We start from the raw sequence: 19102 nt of genomic DNA on the forward strand, positions 1-19102 counted from the left end.
TGGATCAGGCTGTAAGAGGCTGATGGAAGCTGGTCTCCTAAATACACTGGACGGCCACAAGTTAAATTGGAATACTGAACCTGACTCTCTCTAAGATCCAATCCTGACATCTATTGGCACCAGTTGTGAAGGCAGATCTAGACTAGCTTGTTAGAATACCCCCCTGCTTGAACACATGCATGATTTCTGCTCCTGTCTATGAAAGTTCACCCCACAGCCTGCCTGCCTTCAATGGTTCCTTCTGGGCTCCTGTTTGCCCAAATGTTCCTGCACCTTCCATCTTGTTGACTTTATTTTTTTCATATATTTCACGATGTATCACTTTGTCCCATTCAATTCTGTTCATGCCCCGCCCTGTGGCTCGTTCTGATCATGGCGATTGACTCCATCTTTCTTTATATTATCCCTAGAGTCCAGTGGAGACATTTCCAGGTTCCAAGGCAGCATGTCCTGCTCAATGCAGAGCAGCCAGATGAGCACCCCTGGATCTGTTTACATGGAATACGGTGAGCACTGTAGGGCTTTCGTTGGGTTATTTTTTGCCTGTTTCTCAGCTCTCCTTTGAAGTTGGGCATCAGCATGGTGTGTGAGCCTTTTCCAGTTTTTGATACAGGTTTTTGCTAAGAGCTGTGCCCCTCCAGCTTCAAATGGCCTTCAGCAGGGGTAGCCAATGTGGTGCACCCCCCATTTGTCATTAGACTACAACTCCCATCACCCCTGGCCATTTGCCATGCTGGCTGGAGCTGATGGAAGTTGGAGTCCAACAAAATCTGGAAGGTACCACATTGGCTACCCAAGGCCTATTGACGACAGAGAAGCAGGAGCTAGAGCCAGCGAGGTTTTCCAAATGACTTTGCATCTTCCACCGTTCCCAAAGGATTCTGACTGCCCTAGTCCTGTGTGAGCCACCCCTTGACAAAGTTCATAGGAATGGAACAGTCATTTTCCTTTAACTTTTCTTTCTCCAACAGATACTGGGCAGTATCTAAGCTCTGGGGAAGGGATGTTCCGGAGGCCCTCAGAAGGCCAGTCTCTGATAAGCTACTTGTCAGAGCAAGATTTTGGCAGCTGTGCAGACTTGGAAAAGGTAGGCAAGAGGAGAAGTGAAATGTGAGATTAGCAGGGAGCTTGCATGAAATAGTGAGAGAAAAACACAGTGACTCCCAAAATATATGGCCAGTGCCTGGGTGGAAGTGTAGCTGCCGGGGAACCATATATATGCTTGGGGTCTCTTGCTTGTCTAAGATGACAGGAATGTCTTTGGCACTCAATTATTTCAGGCAGTATCAATTCCTTACACCTCATAAGATTCCTGATAGGGTGAGGAAGGGCTGCAGACCATCTCGGTCATCTGATCCCCAAGGCCTTTCTATTCCTGTTAGGTCCAGCAGTATTGAAATGTAAGCTGGAGAGAGGATAGTGATCACTTTCTTTTGTCGGAAATCAAGCCTTTATCAGGAGAAACTGGCAACTCTCCCAGGCACCCAGCTTGGTCTCCTGGTGACCTCCCTGTCTGCTTTCACGGCAAGATCCAGGCAGAGGTCGCGATAGGCGATCCTTCTCAGCGTGAGAAGAACACACCCCTCTTTCCTGCCCCCCCCCAGGCAGGGGAAAGAGATAGACAGAAACGTATTTACATGCCTTTATTTCTGTCTTTGCAGCGTTACAGAAAACATGACTGCTCTCTTCAAACTCCAGCAGTCGAGAGTGAACAAACACTTCCTGTCCAGCTCATATTACACTCTGAGCTAATTCCGGTGCCCTCTGCACTGTGAATTGACTGTCCCTCTGTTTCCCACGGAACAGTCCCAACATTCCCATTATGTTTTGTTTTCAAGCTACCAGCAGCTCGCGGCTGCATTGCTTCAATATCGTAACATTTTTGTGGTCCAAAGTATCTATTTATGTGATACAGACAATTAAGGGAAGGGCTGACAATAAAATAATCAAACTAGCCCCCAAGTTAGCAGTGTTTTAAACATGCCCTCTTTTTAAGGATCCCCGTGAAAAATATTTCTCAGAGTTTAATGTCGGGAATAATTTTATTTCTGTTGGTTTATTTTCTGAGAACTATGTGTTCTGTGTGTTTCCTTATTTGCATTGGCAGACAGGAAACTAAACTTTGTGGCTTACTTTTGAATGTTCCATTTGTTTTCGCTATGACTTTGAGCTAAACAGTAAAGTTATTACTAATGCGGTTGATAGACAAGTTCTGGCCTTGGCAAATTTTTTTAATGCAACATTTAAAAACTCGCTCCCCCAACCATAAGGGCTAAAAAAATATTTGGGAGTGGGTTGGTGGAAATGAAGCAAGCCACAGATTTCTGTGCACATCCATATTCTACAACAGTGTAGATTTTGCACAGGGCTGCCAAAATTTTTGTTTTTGGTTTTTTTACCAGGCTTGAGTATTGAAAGATATTTAGACAGCTGTCATGCCACCTATCCCACCCCCCTGCAAGCCCATTGTCTCTTTCTCTAGAGAACTGCTCCCTCCTTTTGAGTCTTGTGCAAAACTTAACTCTGCTGTTTCTCCTCTTCCCTTCACCCCAGGAAAATGCTCACTTCAGCATCTGCGAGTCGCTCATTGCTGCCATTGAGCTGATGAAGTGCAACATGACAAACAGGCAGCTGGAAGAGGAGGAGGAGGACAGCGATAAGGAGATCCAGGAGCTCAAACAGAAAATCCGCATCCGCCGACAACAGATCAGGACGCGGCACCTGCACCCAGCATACCCGGAGATCAGCTCAGACAGTGGGTGCTTCCTTCCAGCTCTTCCTTTTGCTGTGTTGAAGGCTTCTTTGGGGATTTAAGTGACTGTGGATCCCTGAGGCTATTTCCAAGGGTGCAGATCCCGGATAGTGCCACAGCTTGATATCCTCTTGCCGTAGAAACCTTTATTCTTGTGCCAATTCAGCAAGATTAATGGATGGCCTTCTGCTTCTTATCATGTCAGAGCATGAATGAGTTGCAGTGAAGCTTTCCTTCCTGACCCCTGGAAGTGCGGTTCAACCCGGGTGTTGTTTTTCAGGATCTATCCTTGGTAGAAGCTAGCAACGAAAAAGAGATAGAAATGAGACTCCTGGGGCGAGGGGGGGGGGCGCGACTAATGTCTATGTTCCATACCAAATTCCACCCTAGTGTAGTGCAGATTACAGCTTTGTTTGTGTGTGCAGCATCTGAGGATCACAAAACACCTAGAAGGTTTAGCCTTGCTTTTTAGTTTTGTCATAGGAGTCTGGAGGAGGAAGTGGTCTGCTAGAAATCTAACTCTCCCCCACTCAGGGCATCCTTGCTTCCTTCATCTCCTTTTTAAAGAAGTCAGCAGGGAGGCTCATGGTAACAGATTCATGTGAATGAGGACAAAAGGAGGCAGTCTGATAAGATGGAAAAGGCTTTATGTGCATTTCAGGCAGAAAGAGAAACTTTTTTCTCTGAGACTTACTCAGAAGGGACTGGTCAATCCAAGCAGGCAAGAAGACCTATACATGGGCCATGCTGATCTCATACTCTGCAGGTTTAGCCCTACACTCTTCTCAGCTGGCACTTAAGTTGAGCTCTGTCCTGTTGCAATAGAAATAAACGTTGGGTCCCTCCTGGATGCTGGACTTGAAAATAGTTTCCTTAGTTCTGTGGTTCATTTAAAAGGTGGTTTCGCACTTGGGTAACAAACAAAGTGGTGTAGAAGTGAATTCTTACCACATGTGTATCCTGGATTACCCCAGATGGAGCTGTTTTGGATAATAATAATTTATTATTTATACCCCGCCCATCTGGCTGAGTTTCCCCAGCCACTCTGGGCGGCTTCTAATCGAGTGTTAAAAACAATACAGCATTAAATGTTAAAAACTTCCCTGAACAGGGCTGCCTTGAGATGTCTTTTCAAGAGAAGATAGCTGCTTATTTCCTTGACATCTGAAGGGAGGGAGTTCCACAGGGCGGGCGCCACCATCGAAAAGGCCCTCTGTCTGGTTCCCTGTAACCTCACTTCTCGCAATGAGGGAACCGCCAGAAGGCCCTCGGAGCTGGACCTCAGTGTCCGGGCTGAACGATGGGGGTGGAGATGCTCCTTCAGGTATACAGGACCGAGGTATACAGGATCCAAACCAATAGAGCTTATGTGGTTGTCTAAGGGTGTGTGTGTGTGTATTTAGTCTGGCTTATTGTCTTGAGGGCTGCCTGATTATTAGGATGTGTATCAGTTGTGAAATGGGCAAGTGTCTAATCATTTGCATACTTCATTAACATGCGGGTATTTATTAAAAAGATGGCCCTAAGTTTTTGTTCTTCTGGTTTATATGTATTTATAGTCTCAGCATAAGAGGTTCTGTGAATTATCTGAGAGCCCCTAGTTATCCACAGGCACTTCCTTTCCCCTTGTTTCATCACTGGGTTAAACTTTTGATCATGCAAAACTCATCAATGAGGTGACTTGAGTGAAGAGGGAGAACTTTCTCCTGCAACTTCTATGATTCCTTTTTAAAACACCTAAACCTTTACTAAGCATTGTGCACAGATTTTAAAAGAAGGCGGTCCTTGCCCGCAGGAACTAATAGACATGGTACAAGAGGGGAAAGGGATGGAGAAGGAAATAAGTGAAGTCATGTGCTGCTTCTTATTGTGCTTACAATTGCCAGCTTGAATTAATGTACTGGCCGAGGGTGATGGGAACTGTAGTCCAAAGCATGGAGGGTGCCAGGCTGGCCAAGGCTGAACCAGACAGATTCTGACATGCACTGCGGTCTTTCTTTTTCTGCCACTGTTCTCCCAGGTCTTTTGGCAACAGACAGTGGATCCCACTTCAGCTCCCGGGACTCGACACACTTGTCTGACTCAGGTTCAGCAGAAGAGGTTGACGAGTATGAGATTAGAGGTAAGATGTAATTGGTATAATGAGCCTCATGCATACGAAGCTCCCTTATACTGGGACAGTTGGTCCATCTGACCCAAGATTGTTTGCCCAGGTTGACAGTAGCTCTCCAAGGTCCTTGGCAAAAATGCTTCCAGGCACAAGTCCGCGATCCTTTTTAACTGCAGATTTCAGGGACTGAAGCAGGCACCTTCTCAGCAGGTCTCTGTGTGCGACTCTGAAGACAATAATCTTTGCCTGCATTGTCCAGCTCTTAAAATGGGAGTGACACAGTTCTCTAGTATCAAAACAGTGGGCCCAACAGGAATGGAAAAGCACACACTATGGGCCTTGGGAGGATAATTGTGATTATCATTTGCTAGTCTGTCAGCTTGAAACTGTCTTTGCTGATCGGTCCTTCCAGTGAAAATGCAAATTTGAAGGCTGTTGTTACAATGGAGGGAGGCTTGCACATGCTTGTTTATTCCAACATGAAGCTTACTGTTTGAATCCTCTCCAAAGGCATGTTCACATGGCAGAATCGGGCCGGCTTTTGAAAGGAAAGATCAGTTCTGAATTTTAAAAATGGGAAGGAGGAGGAGGTACTTGCACTTGGAACAGCCAAAGCTAGTTGTGCAGAATGCAGGATCAGTCCCAGTGCACATATTAACAGGGCTGGAGACCACAGTGTGTGTGGAGTTTGGCCATTAGGGAAGTGAGGCAATCCTTATTCTGCCTGTACATGATTACCCTGCTCCTGCCAAAGAAGAGCATGGCAGAGAAACCAGCCCAGCAAACAGCCTTACAAAAGTAGACTAGAGTCGCCTGGGGGATGCTCCCTCACCCCTGTGGAAGCTTCCTAGTCAAGTTTGTTCCCCGTCAAACTTTTTAAGAGAGATCGGAGAAACAAAAGTAAATATTCTACCTTTTTTTGGCATTGGCCACGAAACACTGCTGGTTTGAAACTTGGAAACTCACTTTGAAGCAAGGAATAGCTAAGCAGCCAAGACCCGGAGGAGCAGTTGTGCAGGTGGCCTGGCTGTGCCTGGAATACTGTGTGTTGGGGAGAGGGAGGAGGGGAAAGGATCAAGAGCTCAGAGTTGGTGGGATCTTCTGAACCTCATAATTCAGTGGTTTTCAAACTCTATCCTGTGGAATTCTGGGACTCCCCAGAAACCTCTCAGAGGCTCCTCAATGAAGTCAGCTTGCACCTGCAAGGAGGGGTGTCAATTGCATTATCTGGTGCATTTTGGATTACAGTGGGGGCCTGGCCAGTACCCTATGTATGTATGTGTGTGCGCGCACGGCTATGCTCCAGAATAATTTGTGATGTGCAAGGGTTACTTGGCAGACAAATTTGACATGGAAAGAATTCCCTCAGGGTAGAAAATTTGAAAGCCACTGGTCTGGTTTGAAGGGCCCTGTGCTATTGGGAGTCTCTCCTATCCTTGCTCTGGTTGTGCTTACACCCTCCTTCCCCCCCTTCTTCTGCTGACATGCAATATTTTGTCATCACCGTATCATGCAGATGGTAACGATGGATCTAACCTGACTCAAATATCCAAGAATGGCCTGTCTGTCTCAATGGCTTCCTTATTTTCAGGTAGTAACCTCGCTCTGCGTGTCGGTCGGTCTGTGTCACGTGGGCACAACTAGTTAGATCGCCCTTGGGGTGTATTGCATGTCATGCCTTAGGTGCTTACCTGTAGTGTTTGCATGTTATAGAATTCCCTCCACCTTTTGGTGCTGAGAATATAAACAGAGGTGAGAGCAAAACAAAGCAAAAACCGTATGGGCCAAAGTCTGGTCTAAACCAGGCGGTTTTGATAAAGCAGCAAAAATCTATCAGTTGTACAACATACATGGCCCCACTGTGGGAGGGACATTTCTGTTACAATCTATCTGGGACTTCCTGATCCCTTTCTTTTGCAGTCCACTGAAGGCTACAAAAGCAGGGATATAAAATGCAAACTGCCATATTTTGACTGGCATAGTGACCAGTTTGAACTGTGTTCTCTCTCTCTCTCTCTCTCTCTCTCTCTCTCTCTCTCTCACACACACACACACACACACACACACACACACGCTTGAGTAAGTCTCTCTACTAACACCTCGTAACTAATTTCCCTGTGTGTGTGTTTCTTCGGGTAAGCTAAGCAGCTAGCAGCTACTTCCCTGCATGGCTTATAAGCTTTCCACCTTACCCCACGGTAGAACCCTATTGTTCTCGCTCTCTTAGCTGCTTGCTGGTGTTGATAGAAGGATAATAATAATAATAATAATAATAATAATAATAATAATAATAATAATAATAATAAATAATAATAAATTTTATTTATATCCCGCCCTCCCCAGCCGAAGCCGGGCTCAGGGCGGCTAACAACCAGTGTGAGCAACTGTGGCTAGCAAAACTTTTGAGGACCTTTTAAGAATTGGCAGACCAGGTCAGACTGATGGCCTTTCTGCCAATGGAGGACAACTAGGTGCCCTGTGGAAGTTTACAAGCAGGGCCTGATGTGATCTTCCACATCATAGATAAATAGCCCACAATAGCTAGCAGTCTGTAACTCCTCCTCTCTGAAATGGGGGCCATCAATAGCCACTGGGCAACTAATCTGCCATTTAGTTATATAGAGTGTAGTTGCTTTTTAAAGCCATTTGTTATAACAGCCCCCCACAGAATTCTGGCAAAATGGGGTGGTAGATGATGTTAGGTGAGGGAATATGTGGCTTAAACTGGGGAGCAACCTACTCGTTTTCTGATGGGAGAACCACCTATCAAGCCATGCCTTGGGAGCAGCAATACTTGGGTGAACAAAGCATCTCTTCCCTCCTGGTATGTGCCAACATGCTCAGGAACTGAGGCCACCTTGGAGGTCTCCGTAGCCGTCTCTCTTCCTAATGGGAAGGATGCAAGCAGCTACGAATCAATGCCTCATGTTTCCAACCAGGCACAAATCGGGGTGGAGAGGATCACATAAAATTGGGTTAGATGCCAGATGTGGCTTGTGCTTACTTTAGTCTTAGAAACCTCGAATGCAGGCTCTGACACCCTTCTTGAGGCGCTCTCTGTGGATGGTGCAGAAAGTGGGCAGACTTTGAGGTGGTCCATTGTGAGAAGGCCTCGGCCCATAGGCGAATTTGCCCATCTCTGCTATACAGTGGTGCCTCGCAAGACGAAATTAATCCGTTCCGCGAGTCTCTTCGTCTTGCGGTTTTTTCGTCTTGCGAAGCACGGCTATTAGCGGCTTAGCGGCTTTAAGAAAAAGGAAACAAACTCACAAGAACTCGCAAGACGTTTCATCTTGCGAAGCAAGCCCATAGGGAAATTCGTCTTGCGGAACGACTCAAAAAACGGAAAACTCTTTTGTCTAGCGAGTTTTTCGTCTTGCGAGGCATTCGTCTTGCGGGGCACCACTGTAGATCAGTTCCTTGTTGTAAAGTTGTGATATGCGTTAATCCATCCAGAATCTTTGCCACGTCTAACCTTCCCCCGCTTCATTTGTGCTGTGATTTAGATGCAGACATCAAGAGGAGTGCAGCTCCCAGCAAGAAGCCCTTCCACTCCTCAGGCTCCACGTATGTATCTCTGATTTAGCAGAAGAACACCATGATGGCTCATTCCTCCCCCGGCTCCATTTCATTTGGGGTGAAACACTGGGAAGATTTAGGCCGAAAAGCTGAAGAAGGGACAATTGGGAGACAAATTTAAGAAAGCTCTAAACAGGCTTCTTTTCTCAGTAATATATCTGAAGGGTGTTGGGGGCCAAAATGTAAGTAGGAACTGTGCCATTTGGGAGCCATTTCTGGTAGTATCAGGGCCAAGAGATGACAAGGATTTAAAGCTCTGCATCTGGCTTGGCTTCCCAGTGTGAAGGAATAGGTGAGGACCAGATTGCAGGTTGCTGAGGTTCTGGCTAGGCTGAGTCTCGCGGATGGTGGCACTATATTGCATCCAGGGGCAGGTTCCAAGTAGATAAAAGGAACTAGTTTGGAGCCAGAAACACTGGTTTATTGCTTCTATGCCAAGAGAGGTGTCAAAGGTGCCAGCTTGGGTCTTCAGTGGAGACTAACCAAGAGGCTGCTTCCACAGGCAGAGGCACGACTGATAGGAGCATCTGTTTTAGCTCCTCCAACTGGCTGTGTCTATATTTTGGTTGGGACAGGGGCAGAAAGAACAAATGAGGGCCAGATGTGAGAAAATGCAGTAACGTGTCCATAGGACACTTTTAAGTGTGGCAGGAACAGTGGGAGCCAGATCATCATTCTGCAGACGTTGTTGGATTTCAATCCCCACTGCTCCTGGGCCAGTTGGGCATGCTGACTGGGGCTGAAGGGATTGGGGAGTTGAGCAATTTCTGGAGGGCCACGGGTTTCCTGTCCCTGCAGTAAGAGACGAAGAGTGAGGAATTAAGCACAAGGCTTTGTGGGATGTGTGGGGTTTAATGTGAAGGGGATGTACAGGAGAGACCTCCTTTCCCGCTGCTTTGTATCTGTGCTAATCTCCGCTGCTTTGTCCAACAGCTTCCACTCTTTCCTCAACTCCAACTCGGCGGAGGCTGTGGCCATGGGCCTGCTGAAGCAGTTTGAAGGGATGCAGCTCCCTGCCGCCTCTGAACTGGAATGGCTTGTGCCAGAGCAAGATGCCCCGCAGAAGGTAGGGTTCCTGAGTTCAGCACCTGCCAGAACAGCACAGTCATTTTGTGCTCTGCACCCCCCTTTCCCCTCTCTAGTGGTGGTTTAAACTTAGCCACTTTACAGCGGGGGGCAGCAAACACTTAATGTGCTGGATGTGGTGGCTTTTAAGCATGGTCGTAACCACTTTAGATTAAAAGGGCAAAGGGCAGCAGTCCCAGTACTTCAGGTAGGCCAGGTGATGTGGCCAGCCCATCCAGCGGCTCAGGTGGCAAGGGCAACAAGACCTACGTCTGCGCAAGACAGTGGGAGATACTACTGACACTGGGATTGGTAGGGAGCAGGAACCAACGTGGCCAAGGGACTGATGGGAGTTGAAGTCCAAAACTTTGGATGAAGGAGGCTGGGAATTGGTGTTTTGCCCTTTCTGTCATGTGCATTGACCACTGACCAGGGCTGTGGCTGATAAAAGTGAGCTATGTGGTCTGTGAAATTTAGCTGTGGTGTTGGGACAGGTTGCTCTGCACCCAACGCAGAGATAAGGAGCAAAAGATCAGATGTTTCAATAGGAGGAGCGTGGCAATCTGAAGTTCCTCCAAAAGCTTTCACCAGGCCCGCCTCTGTTCCCGCTTCTCTTCCCAGGAGCAGGGAAGACTTGTTCAGGGAGCCACCTTGATAGATCATTTGCTGTTGGTTTTCAGGGCCCGAGATTGTCTCTTAAAAGGCTTCTTAAGCGGCCCAAGTGGTATAAGAAAAGACAGCTTTGCAGAAAGTTGCTGCTGGTATGTCCCGAATGGGAAGTGTGCCCAGGGAGTGTCGTGTTTACTGCGTGCTCTAACAGCCTTTATGAATGGCCCATCTGAAGGGTCCCAGGGTGTGTGAGTGCTGTGGCTGCGCTCTCTGCATGGAAGGCCTTGGTTTAGATTGGTTTGTTGTGGCTGCTCAGTAGAAAATCAGGTTTGTAACCAGGGCTGGACACACCTGAAGCCAAAAGACTGCAAATACAAGCCAGCTCAGTGTGACTTGCACCAATCAGTAGCCACCCAAATGTGTGGATCCAGGCTGCATGCCTCGGCCTCCACCTCAGCTGTGTTTTTGATGACATTTGACAGCTTCTTGATTTGCGGGAAGTCAATGGCCAGAGGAAGAAAGGTGTCTTAGGCATGCTTACAGTCCTATAGCACTGGGGCACAGCAGGGCATTTTGATGCAGAATTCAGCACCCTGAGAATTTTGGTATGTTTTAAAAGCAAAAAGCCTCCAGCCCTTGAAGCTGCCATAAGGAACTTGAGTAGACATGGGCTGTGCTGGTTGAAATCCCAGAACCTGAACCAAGGCTGTGCAGGTGTGTGTGGTCAGGGTGTGGAACGTCAGAGCTCTGCATCGCTCCTTAAGCAAGTTCTGTGTGTTCTTCTAATTTTGTCTATTTCAAACCACAGGCTTTGCTTGTATGTGAGAGTGCGAGGCACTCCTTAGGGAGGCAGCAGTCATGCAAGTCACACAGGGGGGAATTGCAGCAAGCATAATGGCCCTGTTTATATACTTCAGTGGGGTGTAAGGACCCACCCAACGCTGAAACTCTGTGCTGGAGACAGTGAAGCATTTCAGCGCTGCTGGAAGTGACTAACAAGCACCGGTGTGAGCCCCAACTGTGGCTGTTCTCCCACTCCTTGGTTGCCTTGCAGATCAGTTCTGCGTTGGCTTTACAAAGGCGCTTAAGTGGTGACCTGCGGTTCTGCTGCGGAGTTGCTCTCCAAGATGCTGCTTTGTTCCGTATGCCGTAGTTTTGGGGCTGTTGTTGCTCTCCACCCACTCCCCACTTCACACTCTCAGTTTGACAGTGGGCTCTATTCACAAGGGATCACTGATTGTCGACTTCCTCTTGGGTAATGGCAAAAGGAAGTTCCTCTTTCTGCAGTCAGGAATTCCTAAGTGCCCTCTTGTTAAGGTCGTGTGCACTCTGGGATTACAAAGTTTCATGTGCGTGTGAAATTTGAAAAGCGAGGGTGGTGGGCAGGGAGGGGACCGCGACGTGAGATTCTGCACTTGTGCAACAGAAATAACATGGAGGACGCCATCACACATAGCAGTTTACCACTGGATTGTGGAATAGCCACGGGATTGCTATAGCAGCACTGACTTAGCAGCATTGACTTAGTGCTTAAATTATTTCCAGAAGATTCTGCAGTAACCAGATCTTGCCTACTTGCTTGTTGGCTAACCATGGAAGCTCTGTGCCCGGACCCAGGTGCATGTTTACATTGTGTGTCTTGTTCTCCTCCTGCAGCTCTTGCCGATTCCCGATTCTGTGCCCATCTCTCCCGACGATGGGGAACACGCGGACATCTATAAACTCCGTATCCGGGTCCGAGGGAACTTGGAGTGGGCGCCTCCCCGACCACAGATAATCTTCAATATCCATCCCGCACCAACGTAAGGAGACAGGTGGTTTTCAAGCCTGCAGTGTCCTCTGTCTTTCCCTTCCTCTTTCCAAATATGCCCATTCATGCCCTTGCTAGAATCTGCCAACAGCAGCAAGAGGATTTTTCCCCTCTTCACAAAAACTTAGAAGTTGTCTTTAAGAATGGAAGCCTTACTCACAAAGGAAGCTGCCTTATGCTGAGTCAGACTGTTGCACCATCTACCAGAGGATGAGAAAGTGGCTGGGAGGTGGCTTTCTCATGATTTGCTTGATGACCAGCCAAAGTACAGTGACTGGTGAAAGTGTCCTCTCCGTGGCCTCTTCCCTAGCTCATGTCTGGTGGGTGGTGACATTCTGCAAGCACAGGCCTTTTCTCAGAAATCTAGTGCTCCTTGTGGTTTAAAAACAGGCTTGGAAACGGACAAGTGTCTTCTGTCCTTTACAATAACATTGCATACCCATGTAGAGGGGTTTTTTTTATTGCATATTCAAATGCTGCATGTTAAATCCTCATAACATTTTCCTTAGCAGCCCACTCCCTGCCCCCCAAGGTAGGAGGTTCAGATCTATCTATCCTCTGTCTGCACACATACATAGCACATGTTTTGTGTGTCTGCAGGAGAAAGGTGGCAGTGGCCAAGCAGAACTATCGCTGTGCTGGATGTGGCATCAGGACAGACCCTGGTGAGTGATGGATTTGGCAGAGTTCTTGAGGCTCTGTTTATGTTATTTTATGTTACTTTGTTTGTAAAACTTTGTTTATAGACAGTTTAATGTTTTAGAAATTTCTTAAGCATCATACAAGATTTTCAAAGACCCTATTTTTAAAATTAAAAATACAGTGTAAAACCAATAAAACAACTATATGGGGGAATATAAAACAGGAATTGTAGGATTCAAAGCATTTCATGCAGGGTATGAACTTACAGGCTGGGGAAAGCCCAGGTGAAAGGTACGTCTTAACAAGACATCTGAAGCAACTGATAGCTGCTGTTTCACATATGACAGAGGGAAGGGCATTCCAAAATAAGGGACAATAGCAAAAAATGCTTATTTTCAGGTCAGCACCCTTGGATATTCTGCAGGGTGCAATGGCATGTGTAGAATTTTCCCAGATGGTCTGAATTGATCTTCTAACTGAATGCAGGGGGAGGCAGTCTTTCACATAATCAGAAGTCATTGGACATAGCCCAGTAGCTGTTTGGCAACTAGTGCAGTTTCTTCAACACTGCCTGAAGGTGGTGGGTGGTATTAATCTGATTTGACTGGGTTGTTTGTGTATTAATTACTGTTGGCCACTTTGTTCTGAACAGAAAAGCAGAATATAACCAACCAACTAACTGATGTGGTTCAAATCATGAACTGGTAGGGACGAAATTCACATTCCATATAATAATAATAATAATAATATCTTTATTGTCATTGCCCCCTTTGGGGACAACGAAATTACTTGACTGCTCCATAAAAACACTAATTAAACAATACAGTATAATACAGCAAGGGAGATTAGATGACTTTCAAACGCCGGGCTTCCCATTCAGGGCCGAGATTGCTCTGGAGAAGAAGCTGTTCTTAAGACGGCTCGTTCTTGTTTTCATCGTCCTGTATCTCCGTCCCGACGGCAAGAGCTCGAAGAGACAGTGACCAGGATGCGATGGATCTTTTACTATGTCCAGTGCCTTCCTATGGCACCTTGTGGCATAAATCTGCTCTAAGGTGGAGAGTGGGCAGCCAACAATGCTCTCTGCTGCCTTAACAACCCTGCACAACCCCATCCTGTCCTGGGTAGTACAGCTTCCGTACCACACACATAAGCCATAAGTGAGCACGCTCTCAATGGCACAGTGATAGAAGGCAAGCAGCAGTTTCTGCGGAAGATGGTTTTTCCTTAGTATTCTCAAAAAGTACAGTCTCTGCTGTGCCTTCTTCACAAGCCCCCTTGTGTTGACACTCCAGGACAGATCCTCTTGTAATTCAATGCCCAAAAATCTGAACGTTGTTACCCTCTCCACACAGACCCCATCAATCAAAAGTGGCTGGATGTTGCTCTTCTGTCTCCTGAAGTCCACCACAAGCTCCTTTGTCTTCCTTGTTTTTATGAGCAAGTTGTTAGCTCTGCACCACTCTGTCAGCCGCTCCACCTCATCTCTATAATCCGTTTCACCCACCCTTATGTATATATGTATATGTGTACATATACTTATGTACACGTGCACTACACTGGGGGTGTTGAAACTGGCACCTTGGGCAGGATACCTTCCTTTTGTTTTCGGGATGACTTGTGGATAGGCTCAGCCCCCGTTCCCCAGGAGGAGTCTGAACACATTCATTCATTCATTCATTCATTCATTCATTCTCTCTCTCTGTCCCTTCAGACTACATCAAGCGCATGCGCTACTGTGAGTACCTGGGCAAATACTTCTGCCAGTGTTGCCATGAAAACGCTCAGATGCTCATCCCCAGCCGCATCCTGCGCAAGTGGGACTTCAGCAAATATTGCATCAGCAATTTCTCCAAGGACCTGCTAAGCAAGATCTGGAGCGACCCCCTCTTCAATGTGCAGGACATCAACACTGCCCTCTACCGCAAGGTCAAGCCGCTCAACCAAGTCAGGGTAAGGCAGACTGAGTGGGAGGTGCCCCGTGAGGCCAGCCCTACCCTGCAAGTGTAGCTTTTATACCTGCTTTAAGTGTCAGGGCTTCTGCCAAAGCTGTCTCAGGAACTGTAGATTTGTGAGAAAGCTTGGGGATTCTGTAGCAAAGAACAAGTAGAACAACATTCTGTAACCTGGCGGGACTTTATAGCTTATGTTTCAAATGAGGACCTGCAAAGTTCCTTGCCTGCACCTAAGAAAGAAACATAGTTCTTCTAAATAATTTAATATGCATACGTTGAATTGTATTTGCCATTATTACATAAGCATTTTTTCGCTTTCTGTGCCTGTGTGCAGTGGGAAAGAATTCTGCTACATATCCCTATTCAGAACCGCAAATCCCACAGTTCCCTGGGTTCCAATATGTGTGGGAGAGGAGCAGATACATGCTCTTAGGGTACTTCCCACTCCCCACCACCCTGGAAATATTGTTCTACATGCAGGGGCCAATTTGCACACACACACACACACACACACCTTTTTTTTGAGAGAGAAAATTACTGTTTGAATCTGAGCCAAGCGTGCAAACCTCCAGGTCCATCTTTTCCATTTTTTAAAGCCAAGCCTGCACCTCTGCCACTCACTTTGACCGTATGTATAGAAATCCTGCCCCAAGCACATTGGCAGAGGCCCTTCGTTTTCATTTCCTTTCTTTAAACCTCTGCTCAAAACCTTCCATTGATGTAAATTGCTTTTTTATAGTAGCTTTCCCCCTAGAATCATGTGTGTGCAGCAACTGTTACTGAGCACAGGATTCAGCATCCTCAGAATCTCAGTGCTTTTTTACATTTATATAAAGTTTCTAACCCTTAAGGCTGTGCAGATCACCTTGAAAGTGTGTGGTTGAAGCCTGGTGAAATCTCAGAGCAACAGAAAGGACAGGATTTCTGGGGTGTGGAGCTACAGCGCCCTGCAGAATACTCTGCTCCACCCCAGAACTACAGAAATGAGTAACCTAAGCCAAAACTGTCAGATGCAGCGAATTTGCATGCCACTTACACAGACTGGCGATTCTAAAGCAACAAAGCATACCCAAACCTGCCTGAGGCAGTCTGATTGTTATTTCTTCTAGCTCTTGCACCTGGTTGTTGTTTTTTAATTTCCCTTTTTCGTTTCCCCCTTCCTTTTTAACCATGCATCCCACTGGGCTGGGGAAACGCCAAAGTCCCTTTTGAGGCAGGGCCAAGACCGGGGCCTGGGTTTCTGTTCAACTCCTTGCTGTGACACACATACCTAATACTTCTAAAACGAAAGAAGCCTTCCAACCTGAGGTTTTCCCTTCCACTTGGTCTTTTCCAGCTGCTGAGAATCCAGCTGTACCACATGAAGAACATGTTCAAGACCTGCCGCCTAGCGAAAGCGTAAGTGCTGTGGGATGCAGGCAAAACGACAGAAGCCCAGCAATGCGGGTGGAGGGGGGGCGCAGAAAGAGTAGTGGACCCCTCCCAGTGCACTCCTCCCAGATAGCTGCATCTCCTCCTACAGAACGTCTGTAGGACATGCTCTTGAACCACAAGGAACCTGGGCCGCCATCACCAGCATATGAACTTCTGTACCTCACTTTTAGTCTTTCAGGCTCCTCCACCCTCCCATTGTTGAGCAGAAGACGCATTCTTCTGCTCCTTGCTAACCTCTAGGCCTGGGCTTCAGCAAGACTTTGATGTCTGTTGCAACTGTCCCCCGACTCCACCTGGTCAGTGGGGCTGTGGGATCATTTCCTCTGCTTCTGTGCATAGGGGTGCGCACTGTGTACCAGTGCCTGCTTGTCACGTGTGAAGATTGCACAGCTGTCTATATTTGTCAGTTGGAAAGCTGCGAGCGGCAGCAGATTCCCTGCAAGTGTTCAGCTGCCCAAACTGTCATGCGTGACATTCACACAAGGGTCTAACTATGTGAATGTACACCCCCCCACACACACACACTACATCAGAGATGCATAGACCTTGCTGGGTTGTTGGAACGAACCTTAGCAACAACCACTCTGACCTTAGCCACTCTGAGCGGCTCCTGACAAAATATTAAAAGCAATACAACTTGCAGATGGAAAATAACCATTGCAAGGGAAAGGAGCAGTAGGGTAGTGAGATGATAGGTGGCAAATGTGTAGCCTTGAGCTATTAAAGGGCTCTGCCAGCAGCCTTCACTTGCATCAGCTGGTCTGGCTGCAATATTCGCTAAGTGAGGGCAGGGAGCATTCAGAACAGAACAAGGCTGCTTTGTCATGGTGCTGATTTCTGACTTGGTCCTGCAGGCTCCTGGATGCCTTTGACGCCGTGCCAGGTCATTTGACAGAGGACCTCCACCTCTATTCCTTGAATGACCTGAGTGCCACCAAGAAGGGGGAGCTCGTTCCTTGCTTGACAGAGCTCCTCAAGGCAGGTACCCAGCACGTTGAGAAATGCATGGTGGGTAACCTTTTTACTTTTCCCCCCTTTCAGCCCCTTCCCGTCCTCCCAATTTGTATTGTATTTGTTTCTCCACTGGGTCAAGTTTCGCACAACAGCCAGGCAGGGAGACCTGGATTTTCCCAGGCAGTGCTCTGGCTGCATGTCTGGGTGCCAGGGAGGCTGATCTTAACCCTTCCTAGTGAGACAGCTTGAGCTGCAATCTCTATGGGAACATCGGTAGAGGAACTTAGGATCGCTCTTGCACACAGCCGAGAGGGTAACTTTGGTAGACTTCTTGTACTAGAGAACCACATGCACTGCGAAATTGAAGCTGGGATGAAGCTCATTTGAAACACAGTACCTGTTCTGGCTTCTCCCACATCTCCCCTCACCCCCACCAGAACATGGGAGTGTTGGCATGGGGACCCTGCAGAACAGTATGGTGTGGAGGACTGCAATAGGTAATGGGGGGGGGGTGGCCCAGGAAAAGTCATTCTCTACGGCATTGGAATTCCCTCCCCACAGAGGTGTGTTGGGCACCTTCGTTCTATGGTTTCTGTGGCATTCTGAAGGTGCTCCTCTTTATCCTAGCTCTGGGAAGTATTTCATGGGAAGTATTTTCAGGATCCACCTTGTTCCTGGGACTGGAATTTATTTCAGCTGTTGTAAATACTGAATTATAAATTGTTGTGACCAGCCTTGGACCCTGGGTAGTAAACTGAAATTATAATTGAATTGATTGATTGCAACAACAGCAAATCCTAGCGCAGTGCCATTGTTGGAGACAACAGTATGTAATTACATACGCAGTCTTGCTGTAATGCAACCTTCACAACCTGTAACCCATATATAAGGGCACACACAACAACAGCTGGTTAAGATGCGGCAGAATTATTTCTGTGCTGCAGATTGGGTGGCCAAAGTTGCTTGCCTAAAGCCCTCAATGGCTGAGGCAAGATTTTCACAGGGGAGTTTGTGATTCCTTGGCGATGGTAAAAATAAAAAAATTCCTTCCAGTAGCACCTTAACAACTGCAATAGGTCTTACAGGAAAAGGCAAGGGGTGAGAAGGTGAAAAATGGCTTAGTCATGTATAATGAGATAAGAATCCAATGTCTTTGTTCAGACCAGGTCTCTCCATGGTTTTAAGTTTGGTAATGAGTTGCAATTCAGCAGCTTCTCTTTCCAGTCTATTTCTGAAATTCCTTTGTAGTAAAACAGCTACTTTGAGATCTTGTATAGAATGTCCTGGGAGATTGAAGAGAAACCAGTAGGAGAACACTTCAATCTCCCAGGACATTCTATACAAGATCTCAAAGTAGCTGTTTTACTACAAAGGAATTTCAGAAATAGACTGGAAAGAGAAGCTGCTGAATTGCAACTCATTACCAAACTTAAAACCATGGAGAGACCTGGTCTGAACAAAGACATTGGATTCTTATCTCATTATACATGACTAAGCCATTTTTCACCTTCTCACCCCTTGCCTTTTCCTGTAAGACCTATTGCAGTCGTTAAGAGTCGTCAACAGGCTCATCTCAGCTATCTGCCAATCACCCATTCCCACCACCCTTCTGAGTAATACCCCTCCCCACCTTCTCACTATATAGAAGGGTCTGGCTACTTCTGTTTCAGTGTATCTGAAGAAGTGTGCATGCACACGAAAGCTCATACCAAGAACTAACTTAGTTGGTCTTTAAGGTGCTACTGGAAGGAATTTTTTTATTTTGACTATGGCAGACCAACACGGCTACCTATCTGTAACTTGGCGATAGTAGTTAATGAGATGGCAGGTAGCCTTGTTAGAGATCACTTGCCACTTTTGTGGAGCTACAGTGCCCAGCGCTAAACAGATGCCCAGGGAGGTTGCTTGAGGGTGAGGCAAGGACTCCTTGGCAGGGAGTTTGTGTCTCTCTCTGTGTGTGCACATGCTACAGATCCAGGGCTTCTCTGTCCCTTCAGAAGTGGGGATGCAGCTTCTGCTGGGCTGTTCTCCTTCACTCCCCTCCGCTTCTTCCTTTTCTCCCCCTCAGCTGTGCCAGGCCAAGGGCTTCATCTGCGAGTTCTGCCAGAACGAGGAGGACATCCTCTTCCCCTTTGAGCTGAACAAGTGCAGGACGTGCGAAGGTGAGAACGGGAGCCACATCCCCTGTGGCT

At 47.1% G+C, this 19102-nt stretch overlaps 1 protein-coding gene across 4 annotated transcripts in view; it reads left to right on the top strand.

Annotated features, from left to right (window-relative positions):
* Nucleotides 1-19102, top strand: part of RUBCN (rubicon autophagy regulator) — a 49982-nt gene that overhangs the window by 26033 nt on the left and 4847 nt on the right. For 2 of the 4 annotated variants that reach the window (XM_083503989.1, XM_083503988.1), the window contains 13 exons: nt 411-506; nt 972-1087; nt 2554-2755; nt 4773-4874; nt 6379-6453; nt 8369-8429; nt 9375-9507; nt 11772-11917; nt 12526-12590; nt 14282-14520; nt 15859-15920; nt 16811-16964; nt 18979-19072. In XM_083503989.1, the coding sequence (XP_083360115.1) occupies nt 411-506; nt 972-1087; nt 2554-2755; nt 4773-4874; nt 6379-6453; nt 8369-8429; nt 9375-9507; nt 11772-11917; nt 12526-12590; nt 14282-14520; nt 15859-15920; nt 16811-16964; nt 18979-19072 (1545 nt within the window). The remainder of the gene's footprint in view (nt 1-410; nt 507-971; nt 1088-2553; nt 2756-4772; nt 4875-6378; nt 6454-8368; nt 8430-9374; nt 9508-11771; nt 11918-12525; nt 12591-14281; nt 14521-15858; nt 15921-16810; nt 16965-18978; nt 19073-19102) is intronic. The other 2 variants (XM_083503990.1, XM_083503991.1) reach the window with 1 other exon arrangement.

Source organism: Podarcis liolepis (assembly GCF_965112155.1).
Source record: "Podarcis liolepis genome assembly, chromosome: 5".
NCBI classification, from domain to species: domain Eukaryota; kingdom Metazoa; phylum Chordata; class Lepidosauria; order Squamata; family Lacertidae; genus Podarcis; species Podarcis liolepis.